Below are 12,718 nucleotides of genomic sequence, written 5' to 3' on the forward strand. Positions count from 1 at the left end.
TAGTCTCCCGTATGTGTCGTGTTAATTTCTGCCCACACATCTTTGTTCATATGCTCTGCTCGCAGTTTGCTCATCGCCTGGGGTTTTCTATGACTGTCCAAAATTTATTCATCCATTGAGGCCAAGATCAAATTCTGTCCCCCATATAAAATTTTCCACTGCTATGGCTTACATGGATTGCTTCTTTCTCTGAATCAGTTTTAACGCATTTCGTCTGTGCCTCCTAGTTTGCATTGTTGTTCGTGTAGTCTTGCTCATTTTTCTTTCTGTAAGTCAATTTTTAGCTTCTTAGAGGTGTAGCTTATGGAATCCTAGACTCCTAGGCCCAGGAGAGAGCTCAGTGATGAACCATTCTCGTTCTCTTGTTTTGTGCAAAAGGCACCAATGGCCTGGTTAAATGAAAGATGAGCCAGAGCTCACACAGTTAATGCTTAGCAGTGTCGGTGTCTCCTGGTTTTGTCCAGGACTCTGTCTGCTCCGTGACAATGCCTTTCATTTCTTTAGTTTCCCCTAAATCCCCAAAATCCATAGTGCTGATTACAAAATAGGTGCGCCGTTCGCTGAAAACATGTTGATTAATTGATTTGAAGAAGCAAAATAAAAGTCACTGTTTTAATGCCCCAGCGGTAAATCAATTGACCGCTTTATCATGTCTGTGGTTATTGTGTAAAAGTAAAGCACAGGTTCCTCATTATTGCCTAAAATCAGAATTAGCTTCATTTTATGTACGTTTATATTTAAATTAAGGGGATTGAGTAGATTTTGTGCTAATGATATACTGCGTTATGTTTCAAACATATGCATGTATTTTAAAATTTTACCCTTTTTTGTTTCTTGTGGCAGTGTCTGTTGCAGTTAATAGTAAGCGGTGCTTTTCAGGTGTTCCTCTTGAAAAATGGAATATTTTCCAAATCATACTTCTCTTCATTTCTGCTCTCTAGTTCTTTTGTCATTTCTTCATTTTGCCCATTCCATGTCATCCTTCCGACACACAAAACTTCCCTCAACTTACGCTACAATCATTAATAGAGGATATCCTATGTAAAATTCTATGGACGATGTTAGTGTATCTTTTCTGTTTTTACTTTCAGCATTTGGAAAAGGTCTTGGATGTATTTAACATCATTTTGGTAAGACAACAAGCGGAAGCTGAGGTAAATTTGTATTTTTTTTTTTGTTACTGGAAAATAAGACCAAGGTCTTTGAAATTAGAGGATAAAATCCTGTGGAGTCTACTTTATGCACCTAAAATACTTTGGCCTGAGACCTCGCCTTACCCATTTTAATGTTCAGTTACTTTATGCAAAAATAGTAGTCCTTTAAATTCTTAAGTTTATTGAAGAAAAATACATTATTATAGAAGAACAATGGCTTTTTAGTGAATTATTGCTTTCCATAATAAGAAGGAAGCTACTGTTGTCAGCAGCAGTTCTTAGAAACCATAGAGAGGTATAAGACTCTTAAATCTGTTATTTGGGTAAATCTGCATTTGTATATGTTCTGTTGTAAAAGTATGTACATAGGGCATTTATTTGCTTAACCATATAGGCTTTGGAAAGAGAAGCATGAATTTTTTAACTTCTAACCCTAAGCCAGTTCATCAAACTTATTTCATAAATTCATTTTTATGTAACATAATTTTAATTTTATATAATATTCATTTACTGCATCATAGGTAAAGAAAGCTGGACTCAAAATTTATGGAGCCTCTTCTGAGGACAATAGAGGCTGGTTTGCTTGGATGTGGAGTTGGTCAGAGTCAAACAGTGTTGAGCAAGCAGATGCTAAACCTGCAAGTATGTCCATTTAGTTAATTCATAGTGTCATTAATCTTTTAAATGTGTGAAGTTAAAGTTATGAAGAAAAATTTGCTTTTAAAACTAAATAAATTCATGTAATTCTGTATTTACATTTCCATGCCAGTTTGCCTCAGAAACATGAATTCAATCATTTTGGGGGATTTGGAATTAATTTAAGGACTTGATATATACTCTTGGTTCATTGTCACCTTGGAAAGAAGTTTCTGATGAAGTTTTGCTAGTCAATAAGTATTCATTAAGGGTTTACTGTCTGCCTAGTACTATTGTGCCCTGGGGATGTAAGTAGGAAAAAATAGAAAACAACTTCTGTCTTCAATGAACTTGCAATCTAGAAGGGCAAGACTATACGCAAAAAGGAAAAGGGGGTCAGTGAGAGGGGAGGAAGGGCTGGGGAAAGTATCTGGTGGAAAATCACTAGAGATCCAAAGTAGAGCAGCTAGGTAGAGATGAGGAGGTGCTCTGAGCTGAGATCCCTCCTTAAATGGAAGTTTTGGAGCTTATGCTCTGTCTTCTAATCAGAAGAATACAAGATGGTGATGAGTTGGAGTACCTGATGGGATCTTATAGAATGATGAGATTTTCCCAATAAATTTCCTATAACTTCCCCCAAGGATCTGTGCTTGGCTTTGTGCTCTTTAATATTTTTATTAATGACTTAGGTAAAATTGTTTTATGAACAAATTGAATGGAAAATAATTTAGTGGTTACTATGTCCTAAAGATTATACTAAGCACTGGGGATACAAATACAAAAGTGAGACAGTCTTGGCCCTCAAGGAGCTTATATTCTAATAGGGAGGAATGCTCTTACAGAAGTGTGGTGGCCAGGGAAGGGAGTTACAGACTAGAAGGTAAACAGAAAAATGGTGACTAAATCTGTAGAACACCGTCATGCTTCTTCCAGAGCTAATGGTTATATTGATTCCAATTTAGTTCTCCGAGCAGGAGGTAGAAATCAGAGGGGTGTTGGGGTGTGGTATAGGGAAGATGCAGGACAATGAGGCAGCTAGATATCAGGAAATTGGCCACGGAACCTTGAGTCAGAAAGAGCTGAATCCAGATGTGGCCTTAGACGCTACCTGTGTGACCCCAGATAAATAATTTCACCTCTACCTCAGTTTCCTCGTCTGTAAAATGGGGGTGAAATAACGATGTCTATCTCCCATGGTGGTTGTGAGGATAAAATGATTTTAAAGTTACTTGCAAACCTTAAAAAGCTGTGCAAATGCTATCTCTGGCTGTCGCTGGTTGTTGTTGTTTCAAGGAAGGAACCCCGGGAATACAGAGACAAAAATGAAAGTTAATTATGGGATAGTAGTATGACATCTGATATCTTAACAGTTTGCCAGCAGTTTTACAACCTATTTCCATATTTTTTTGAAGGCAGCAAGCAGTAGTTGAACATGTTTATATGCATAATTTCTTTACATAATTTATGAATTTTTTGTTTCGTTATGGTCTGCTTCGTTTTTTGGGGGCTTTGTTTCTAAAGAATTTCTTAATTGAGTTCTCGTTGTAATTCAGAAAATAAAGTCTTGGTGAAATTTTTCACACTCCATTTCATAATCAACTTAGACTTTTATTCCATCTACCTTTTGTCCCTTAAAGTAAAAAAACATTTTTTAAAGCTGGTAATGAATCATTTAAAATATTTTTATGTCTGGCATTGCATACTCTTTTAAAGTTCTTTGCAGGCATTATCAAAACCTCAGAAATACTGCATGTTGAAAACATTAAGAAAAGCTAAACTACAGTTAATGTTATTTTATTATTTTTTTATTTCTAATCTATAAGGCCTTGAAGAATATATGACATCTGAAGAGAAGGCTAAACTCTATGAAGCAATTGGTTATAGTGAAACCGCTGTTGACCCAACATTGCCCAAAACAGTATGATATCATTACATGGAAATTTGCTAAATGTTTGATGCAGCCATTTCTTTTTCTAATCATCTTATTATTTTGTGGCATCTGTTTTCTATATTTGGAAAAGTATGTAGTATAAAATAAGTATGTGTATATAAAATAGTTCATTTCACTTACCTTTAATGACTTTTTTGATTTTCTTACAAGATTTAGCTTTTGTTACCATATCAGAAGTGGTGATAAAAAAAAATAACCCCATAAGGATTTGGTCCTAAATTATGATACTTTAAAGCTAATTAGATCTTAGAGGTCATTAAGTCAAAGTCCCTTTTACATATAAAGAAAATGGTTTTGAAGAAATATGTTCCCTAAAGTTTGTTAGCTAAGACTGACACCAATGCATTGACTTCTAGTCCTGTGTTCTAAGATAGAGAAATCCTTTCTGATTTTGGCTAACTAGAGGCTCCCTAGCCTGCTACGGCTCATTTCGAATTCATTTATCCTTTATTGGTAGTTCAAGAAGAGCTCAGCCACAGCATTTTGGATCTGACCCCCATGTATCTGCCTACCCCCCAGAAATTCCTTCATGCATTGGCTCTTAGGAAAACCAGGGAAAACAACTTTCAAGGGTTTTTCAACCAGTACTTTCAAATGCTTGGCCTCTAGGTGGCAATAGTGAATAGAGTGCTGGGCCTGGATTCAGGGAGACTTATCTTTATGAGTTCAAATCTGGCCTCAGACACTTTTACTAGCTGCGTGACCCTGGGCAAATCACTTAACCCTGTGTGCCTCAGTTTCCTCATCTGTAAAATGAGCTGGAGAAGAAAATGGCAAACTACTCAGTATCTTTGCCCAGAAAACCCCAAATGGAGTCACAAAGAATCAGACATGATTGAACAACAAACTGAATGCTTATCTTTGTAGTGTAGCCATTTTGTTATAGGATTTGTTTGTGAATATAACATTTCCCCTTGCAAAATAGAGATTAAGAATTGCTACCTCTTTCCTTATGTCATATAACAACTTTATAACTAGATGTATTTAAAGCGTTCTGGATTATTTGAAATAAAGGCTGTGGAAATAATAATAGGTATGTTCATTTTTTGTCCAATTTTCATCTTATGCTTTTTTACATATTCCATAGTATGAAGCCCAAAAATTTTCTCTACGCTTGGAAAGCATGCATATTTCCTTAAGGGAAAACCGGAAAAGATCTGAGTTGGTACTTATTTCCTTAGGAGAATTCAGCACCTTGATCGTACAGCGACCAGGAGCACAAGCAATAAAGTAAGTGCCCATCTAAATTTTAATCCTATTATGAGGAAAGATCACAATGTAAGAATTAGAAAATGTCGGAGTCTTACTTATTCTTCAGTATTTCTATAGGCATGCTATTGTTTAATAGTATTTTTAAAGATTCATTTTAAAATATACTTTTTATAACTTTTATATAATTTTAAAATATGCATAGAACTTATTTTTAGTGTGAGAAGCAGTGTGCAGTCAGCCGGTTTTATTGTATTTCACTCTTGTTATGGAATTTGATGATACCTCCTTTTAAAATTGAAATTAATACATATGATAAATGCTAGCTTTTCTATATCAACAAGTAGGTATTGAGAAAAGTTGGAAGTAAATATAAAATCAACATGTGTTAATTAAGCACTTAGTATGTGGTAGGCATTATGCTTAGGACTGGTGATACAGAGAAAGGCAAAAATAGTCTCTGCCTTCAGGCGTATGACATTTGAATGTGTGAGACAATTTGTGAATAACTTGGTATGTACAAGACATAGACAGGGTAGGAGCCAAGATGGTGGCTGGAAAGCAGGGACTAGTGTGAGCTCCCCGCCGAGTCCCTCCAAAAACATATAAAAAATGGCTCTGAACCAATTCTAGAACTGCAGAACCCACAAAACGGCAGAGGGAAGCAGGGCTCCAGCCCAGGACAGCCTGGATGATCTCTGGGTGAAGTCTATCTGGGAGCATAGTGGAGCGGAGCAGAGCCCAGCATGGGGGGCGCGGACCAACCAGACCAGGAGCCAGGTGGAGCGTGCCCTAGCGCCCTGAATCAGTGAGCTGCGGCAGTTACCAGACTTCTCAACCCACAAACACCAAAGACAACAGAGAAGGTTAGTGGGAAAAGCTGCTGGGGACAGAGTGAAAAAAGGAGTTCCCCTGTTTGGCCACTGCCCCGGGGGCAGTGGAGGTGGGCAGCTACAGAACTACAGCTGCAGTTGCTTCTGGCCTCAGGCCCACCTAGTGGGAGGAATTAAGTGGCAGATCAGAGCAGGAGTGCAGAGCCTGCTGAAGATCTAAGTCCAGTCTGGGTTGGGGGTTCTTGGGGAAGGAGGAGTGCTGGTGTGGCAGAGCTGGCGCATCCCCCCCAAGCTTGGAACATAGTTCTCTTAACTCTACAAGCAGTCATACCCCGCTGAAAAACTCAAGGGTCAAGTTAGTTGGCTGGGAACATGGCCAGGAAGCGAAAACGCACTCAGATTCAGTCTCAGACTTCGGATTCTTTCTTTGGTGATAAAGAAGATCAAAACATACAGCCAGAAGAAGTCAACAAAGTCAAAGAGCCTACAACAAAAGCCTCCAAGAAAAACACGAACTGGTCTCAGGTCATGGAAGAGCTCAAAAAGGATTTGGAAAAGCAAGTTAGAGAAGTAGAGGAAAAATTGGGAAGAGAAATGAGAAGGATGCGAGAAAACATGAAAAACAAGTCAATGACTTGCTAAAGGAGACCCAAAAAAATACTGAAAAATGTACTGAAGAAAACAACACTTTAAAAAATAGACTAACTCAAATGGCAAAAGAGCTCCAAAAAGCCAACGAGGAGAAGAAAGCCTTGAAAGGCAGAATTAGCCAAATGGAAAAGGAGGTCCAAAAGACCACTGAAGAAAATACTACTTTAAAAATGAGATTGGAGCAAGTGGAAGCTAGTGACTTTATGAGAAATCAAGATATTATAAAACAGAACCAGAGGAATGAAAAAATGGAAGACAATGTGAAATATCTCCTTGGAAAAACCACTGACCTGGAAAATAGATCCAGGAGAGATCATTTAAAAATTACTGGACTACCTGAAAGCCAGGATCAAAAAAAGAGCCTAGATATCATCTTTCAAGAAATTATCAAGGAGAACTGCCCTGATATTCTAGAGCCACAGGGCAAAATAGAAATTGAAAGAATCCATCGATTGCCTCCTCAAATAGATCCCCAAAAGAAAGCTCCTAGGAATATTGTTGCCAAATTCCAGAGCTCCCAGACCAAGGAGAAAATACTGCAAGCAGCCAGAAAGAAACAATTTGAGTATTGTGGAAACACAATCAGAATAACCTAAGATCTGGCAGCTTCTACATTAAGAGGTCGAAGAGCTTGGAATACGATATTCCGGAAGTCAGTGGAGCTAGGATTAAAACCAAGAATCACCTACCCAGCAAAACTGAGTATCATGCTCCAAGGCAAAATATGGATTTTCAATAAAATAGAGGACTTTCAAGCTTTCTCAGTGAAAAGACCAGAACTGAATAGAAAATTTGACTTTCAAACACAAGAATCAAGAGAAGCATGAAAAGGTAATCAAGAAAAAGAACAAGAAAAAGAAATTACAAGGGACTTACTAAAGTTGAACTGTTTTGTTTACATTCCTACATGGAAAGATGATGTGTATGATTCATGAGACCTCAGTATTAGGGTAGTGGAAGGGAATATGCATATATGTGTGTGTGTGTGTATGCATATATATATATATATTTATGTATATATGTGTATGTGTGTGTATGTAAGTATATAAGTGTGTGTGTGTATACATATACATACACACACACACACACACACACACATATATATGTACATATATATATATACACACACACACACATACAGAGAGAGAGAGAGAGCGCGGGCGGGCACAGGGTTAGTTGAAGGGAAGATATCTAAAAAACTAAAATCAAATTAAGGGATGAGAGAGGAATATATTGAGAGAGGGAGATAGGGAGAGATAGAATGGGGTAAATTATCTCGCATAAAAGTGGCAAGAAAAAGCAGTTCTGTAGGAAGAGAAGAGAAGGCAGGTGAGGGGGGAATGAGTGAATCTTGGTCTCATCAGATTTGACCTGAGGAGGGAATACCATACATACTCAATTGAGTATCTTACCCCACAGGAAAGAAGAAGGAAGAAGATAAAAAAAAGGCAGAATGATTGAAGGGAGGGCTGATGGGGGTGAAGGTAATCAAAAACAGACACTTTCAAAAGGGGACAGGGTCAAGGGAGAAAATTCGATAAAGGGGGATAGGTTAGGAAGGAGCAAAATACAGTTAGTCTTTCACAACATGAGTATTGTGGAAGGGTTATACGTAATGATACACATGTGGCCTATGCTGAATAACTTGACTTCTTAGGGATAATGGGTAGGAAGGGAAGAGGGGAGAGAATTTGGAATTCAAAATTTTAAAAACAGATGTTCAAAAACAAACAAAAAAAATTTTTTGCATGCAACTAGAAAATAAGATACACAGGCAATGGGGCATAGAAATTTATCTTGCCCTACAAGAAAGGAAGGGAAAAGGGGATGGGAGGGGAGTGAGGTGACAGAAGGGAGGGCTGACTGGGGAACAGGGCAACCAGAATATATGCCATCTTGGAGTGGGGGGGAGGGTAGAAATGGGGAGAAAATTTGTAATTCATACTCTGTTGAAAATCAGTGCTCAAAGCTAAATATATTAAATAAAATAAAAAAAGATATAGACAGGGTAGGTAAAAGGTAATCTAAGGAGAGAAGGCACTAATAGTTGTGTGGATCGGGAAGGACATCCTGCAGAGGGTGAGATTTGAAGAAATTCAGGTGAAATAAGAATTGAGAACATTCTCGGCATGAAGGACAGTCTGTGCAAAGGAAATGGAGATGGAGCAGTGCAAGGAAGAGCTTTACGCGTCAAAAAGAGGACTTTATATTTAATCCTGAAGCTAATAGGGAGCCATTGGAGTTTGTTGAATATTGGGGTCGCATTTTCAGGCTCATGATTTAGGAAAATCATTGTAGACTATGAATGGAGGATGGACTGATGTGATGAGATTTGAGGCAGGGAGACTGATTAAAAGACTACTGTAGTAGTCCAGGCAAGAGGTGATGAGGGCCTGAACCAGGGTGATGAGTGTGAATGAAGAGAAGGAGAGGGATGTATCTGAGAGATACTGTAAAGATCAAGTGCCAAGAGGATTTATCAACCAATTGGATGTGTGGGGTGAGGGAAGAATCAAAAATGATGCCTGGGTTACAAACCTGGATGACTGGAGGATGGTGGTACCTTCAGCATTATAGGGAACTAAGGAATGGGGAAGGATTTTGGGAATAAAGGTGATGGGTTCTGTTTTGGTCATATTGAGTTTGAGATGCTTATGGGATATCCAGTTCAAGATGTTCAAAAGGCAGTTGGTGATGTGGCAGTGTAGCTCAAGAGAGAGATCCGAGCTACATATGCAGATAGGGAATTTTTGCATTCAGATAATAATTGAACCCATGACAGATTATTAGATCACTAAGTGAGATAATAAAGAGGGAGAAGAGAAGAGGGCTTAGAACAGAACATTGAGGGAACAACCACTTTTTGTGGTTATAATAGGAATACGAAACCAATAAAACAGACTGACATACATTTAGCTCCACCACTCCAGACAGAAAGTATTTTTCTTTGAATTTGTTAACTGGGAATTAGGAAATTTTAATTTAAGCTATTGATTTTTGTTTTATTTTATGTTTTTAATATTGAAAATGCTTATTTTGTGTATTAATTTTTGTGCTGTCCTTTTTCACATAGATTTGAATGCAAAATAGACTCATTTCATATTACTGGTTCATCCAATTATGATTCAAAACCTTGTCTCCTTTCTCCATTGGATGATTGTTCTTCACTTTTCAAAATTATGTTTGAGACCAATCCATTAGATGGATCTGCTACTCAGAGATGTGTTGTAGAAGCTGAGCCCTTGGAAATCATATATGATGCAGTAAGTAAAGATCTTTCCATCATCATAGCTTTTTCTTTGATGTCCATGTAAATATAAGCTTGTGTATCATGTTAGTGATAATTGTATTTTAACAGAAAACGGTGAACGGTATAGTAGAATTCTTTCGTCCCCCAAAAGAAGTTCGTTTGGCACAGTTAACTACAGCAACTTTGATGAAACTGGAAGAATTTCGTGAGAAGACATCGACAGGTAAGTGCCAATATTCACTGCTAGTGAATCAGAAGACAAAGTCACTTAACACATAAAGAAATGCTTAGTTCATTATTTTAAAGGTTGTAATCTTAAATTTTTATTTTTCTAGACAAATTATTATGGAACTTGATTTGATATATTTTTACCTTTAAAGACCAGTATGGTAATAAATGTGAAGCAGTTTGGTGTAGTGTGGAGGGCAGATATCAGTGATGGGAAGTTCTAGATTCAAGTCCTGCTTCTGACACATCCTGGCCCTGTGTCCCTGGGGAAGTCATTGAATCTCTCAGGGCCTCATACTGTTCTGCCCTTGGGAAAAAAAAATTTCCTTGATGGAGAGTTTCCTGTATCAGTAAAATCATGAATTCCCCTCCCCCTAAAAATGGTAGGAAATATGTTCTTTTTGCACTTGGAAGGATCAAAACTAAATTTGTACTTTAAGACCTTTGGTTACTCTTTTTGGGAATACTAAGGCTGGTTATCAGCTTTTTTTTGGACACCTAGTCTTTTTTTTTCCTTTTTCTTTCTTTCTCCCTCTTTCCCTTTCTGTTTGTTATCCCTTCGTCTTCTTACGTGATTTGCTAAATTCACCTCTATTTCTAACCTTATATTTTCCTGGATGATGTTTTTTTGTGTGCTAGTTATAATTGGTAATATGTTGCAGTCAGTTTGTGCCCATCATAATACTTTGGATGCCATGTTGTAGTTAGGGAAGTGAGACATCTATCCAAATAAATACAAAAACTAGTTTGAATTATATACATATGATGAGTTCAACAGATTGGCTAAGTAAAGGACAGAAGTGTCACCTTTCTTGATTAATTGAAGACAGTGACCTGTTGTATTCTTGGAGACTTCCATAGTGACATTAATTCATTAATGTTCATTTTTGTTCTGTTCATTAATTTATTTTTAATATGATTATTGAGCCAGTTTTAAATCTTCCTAATTATGATTACTACATTTGTAAAGTTGATTGTCTCTGTAGTATGTATGTTAAAATTATAAAACTCTCATAAGATTTACTTAATATTTAATTTGCGTATCAATTGGGCTGCAAATACTAATTGTGTTCTGGTTGTAATTAAAAAATTAATTATAAAGTTTTTTATTTTATCTTAAAGGTTTATTGTATGTTATTGAAACACAGAAAATTCTTGACCTCAAAATTAATGTGAAAGCTTCATACATTATTGTCCCACAAAATGGATTTTATACTGCCACATCAAATATACTTCTCTTGGATCTTGGTCATCTAAAGGTATACATTTATAATATAATATATGTTTACTGAATATTATTTTGGTAATTCTGAATGTTTGCTACCTCTTTGTCGTTATTGAAATGAAACCTACTTTGTTAGATAATATGCTGTGGTGCATATAATTCTTTTGTTTTTTATTTCTAAGATATAACCAGTTACCAAAATTAGCAGGTGAAATCTCCTTCCTTGGTGATTGAAAATAAATTGAATTTTCATCTAGTCAGGTTGCTTCAGTACATCTCTGAAGGAAGATGTACAGGATGAACCACATAATTTGTGATGCATATCTAGTGAAAAACTAGGTTATCTATATCATTTTGTTGCAGTCTTTGCTTTTTCCCATCTAAGAATCCATATTGTTCCCAGTTATTTATTTTATATTTCTCAAAAATGGAAACTTTAAAGCGAAGCCCTACTTTGAACTGTTTTAAATACATCTTCATAATATTCACTTTTAAGGTGTCAAGCAGGAATCGTTCTGAGTTACCACAAATTGAAATAAACCAGACTAATATTGAAGAGATTATATCTAGAGCTTATGACAATTTTGATATTCAGCTTAGTAGCATACAGCTACTTTTTAGCACATCTGGTAAGTATAATATAGATCATTGTAAATTTGAGTCTTGGATGTTTTTTTATTGTGTCTTTTTCTTTGGGTATGCCAGATTCCCAGAGTATAACTCAGATGATTCAGTAGGATTGGATATAATTCAAGGATTGTCCTGCAGTTAGAGTTTAGTTTTTCTTTTTCCAAACTGTCAATTTTTAATCCAAAATAATGGTAATCCAAATTTGGTTCTGGGATATGCTGTAATTATCTTTGAAGTTATATCCTGATTTTGCTAGTATTAAAATTAGTTTACATTTCCAGAACCAAAGAGACAAAGTACAGCAACATGTGAAGTTGTAGAGCGAAATTCGTCAGAAATTTCCTGTACAAAATCATGTATTACTGTGTTTTAATAATTTTGTTAGGGGAGTTAATTTGCATATTTTATGGACAACAGTTCTTAAAGCTCATTAACACTACTCGTGCTAATGTTTGGGAAGATTTTGTAAAGAAAGGATGAAATCTCCTGGTGTAACATACTCACCTATGATTGTGATACTATTTCTGTGTAGAGCAGATTGACTACTTTATTCACCAAAATTCCGTTGATACCCTGAGTGCTTTTAAAAAAAGAAAAGATTCCCAGTCTTTAAATGTGTTTGCATATAATTGGTTGGGGCTAAATAGTGAAATTACATTATTCTGGTTACTATTTGATTTTTGTAAGTATCAATCCTGAGATGTGCCTTCTCTCCCCAGTCTATCTTTCTTTCTAAAATGGTTTCACTTCCTCTCCAATGATTTTACTGCTCTAATATAATACCTCTGGCTTGTTAGGAAGGCACTTAAGAGTGTAGGTCAACAGGAGCTTTAAGCAGCAGCAAGAGAAAAAAGAAGTGGAGAAAACAAACCTGGGGGATCACTGTGATCAAGGGAGGATGGTAATAAACAGATGATGGTGGGAAGTGTTCCTGGATTATGAAGTTTTCAC

At 36.6% G+C, this 12,718-nt stretch overlaps 1 protein-coding gene across 1 annotated transcript in view; it reads left to right on the forward strand.

Moving 5' to 3' along the window:
* The window catches only part of VPS13A (vacuolar protein sorting 13 homolog A), a 349,059-nt gene that overhangs the window by 86,775 nt on the left and 249,566 nt on the right, over positions 1 to 12,718 (forward strand). The window contains exons 14-21 of the mRNA XM_036739209.1: positions 1,092 to 1,154; positions 1,676 to 1,796; positions 3,614 to 3,708; positions 4,829 to 4,971; positions 9,508 to 9,697; positions 9,793 to 9,907; positions 11,035 to 11,171; positions 11,634 to 11,766. Of these exons, the coding sequence (XP_036595104.1) occupies positions 1,092 to 1,154; positions 1,676 to 1,796; positions 3,614 to 3,708; positions 4,829 to 4,971; positions 9,508 to 9,697; positions 9,793 to 9,907; positions 11,035 to 11,171; positions 11,634 to 11,766 (997 nt within the window). The remainder of the gene's footprint in view (positions 1 to 1,091; positions 1,155 to 1,675; positions 1,797 to 3,613; positions 3,709 to 4,828; positions 4,972 to 9,507; positions 9,698 to 9,792; positions 9,908 to 11,034; positions 11,172 to 11,633; positions 11,767 to 12,718) is intronic.

Source organism: Trichosurus vulpecula, chromosome 9 (assembly GCF_011100635.1).
Source record: "Trichosurus vulpecula isolate mTriVul1 chromosome 9, mTriVul1.pri, whole genome shotgun sequence".
Classification (NCBI taxonomy): domain Eukaryota; kingdom Metazoa; phylum Chordata; class Mammalia; order Diprotodontia; family Phalangeridae; genus Trichosurus; species Trichosurus vulpecula.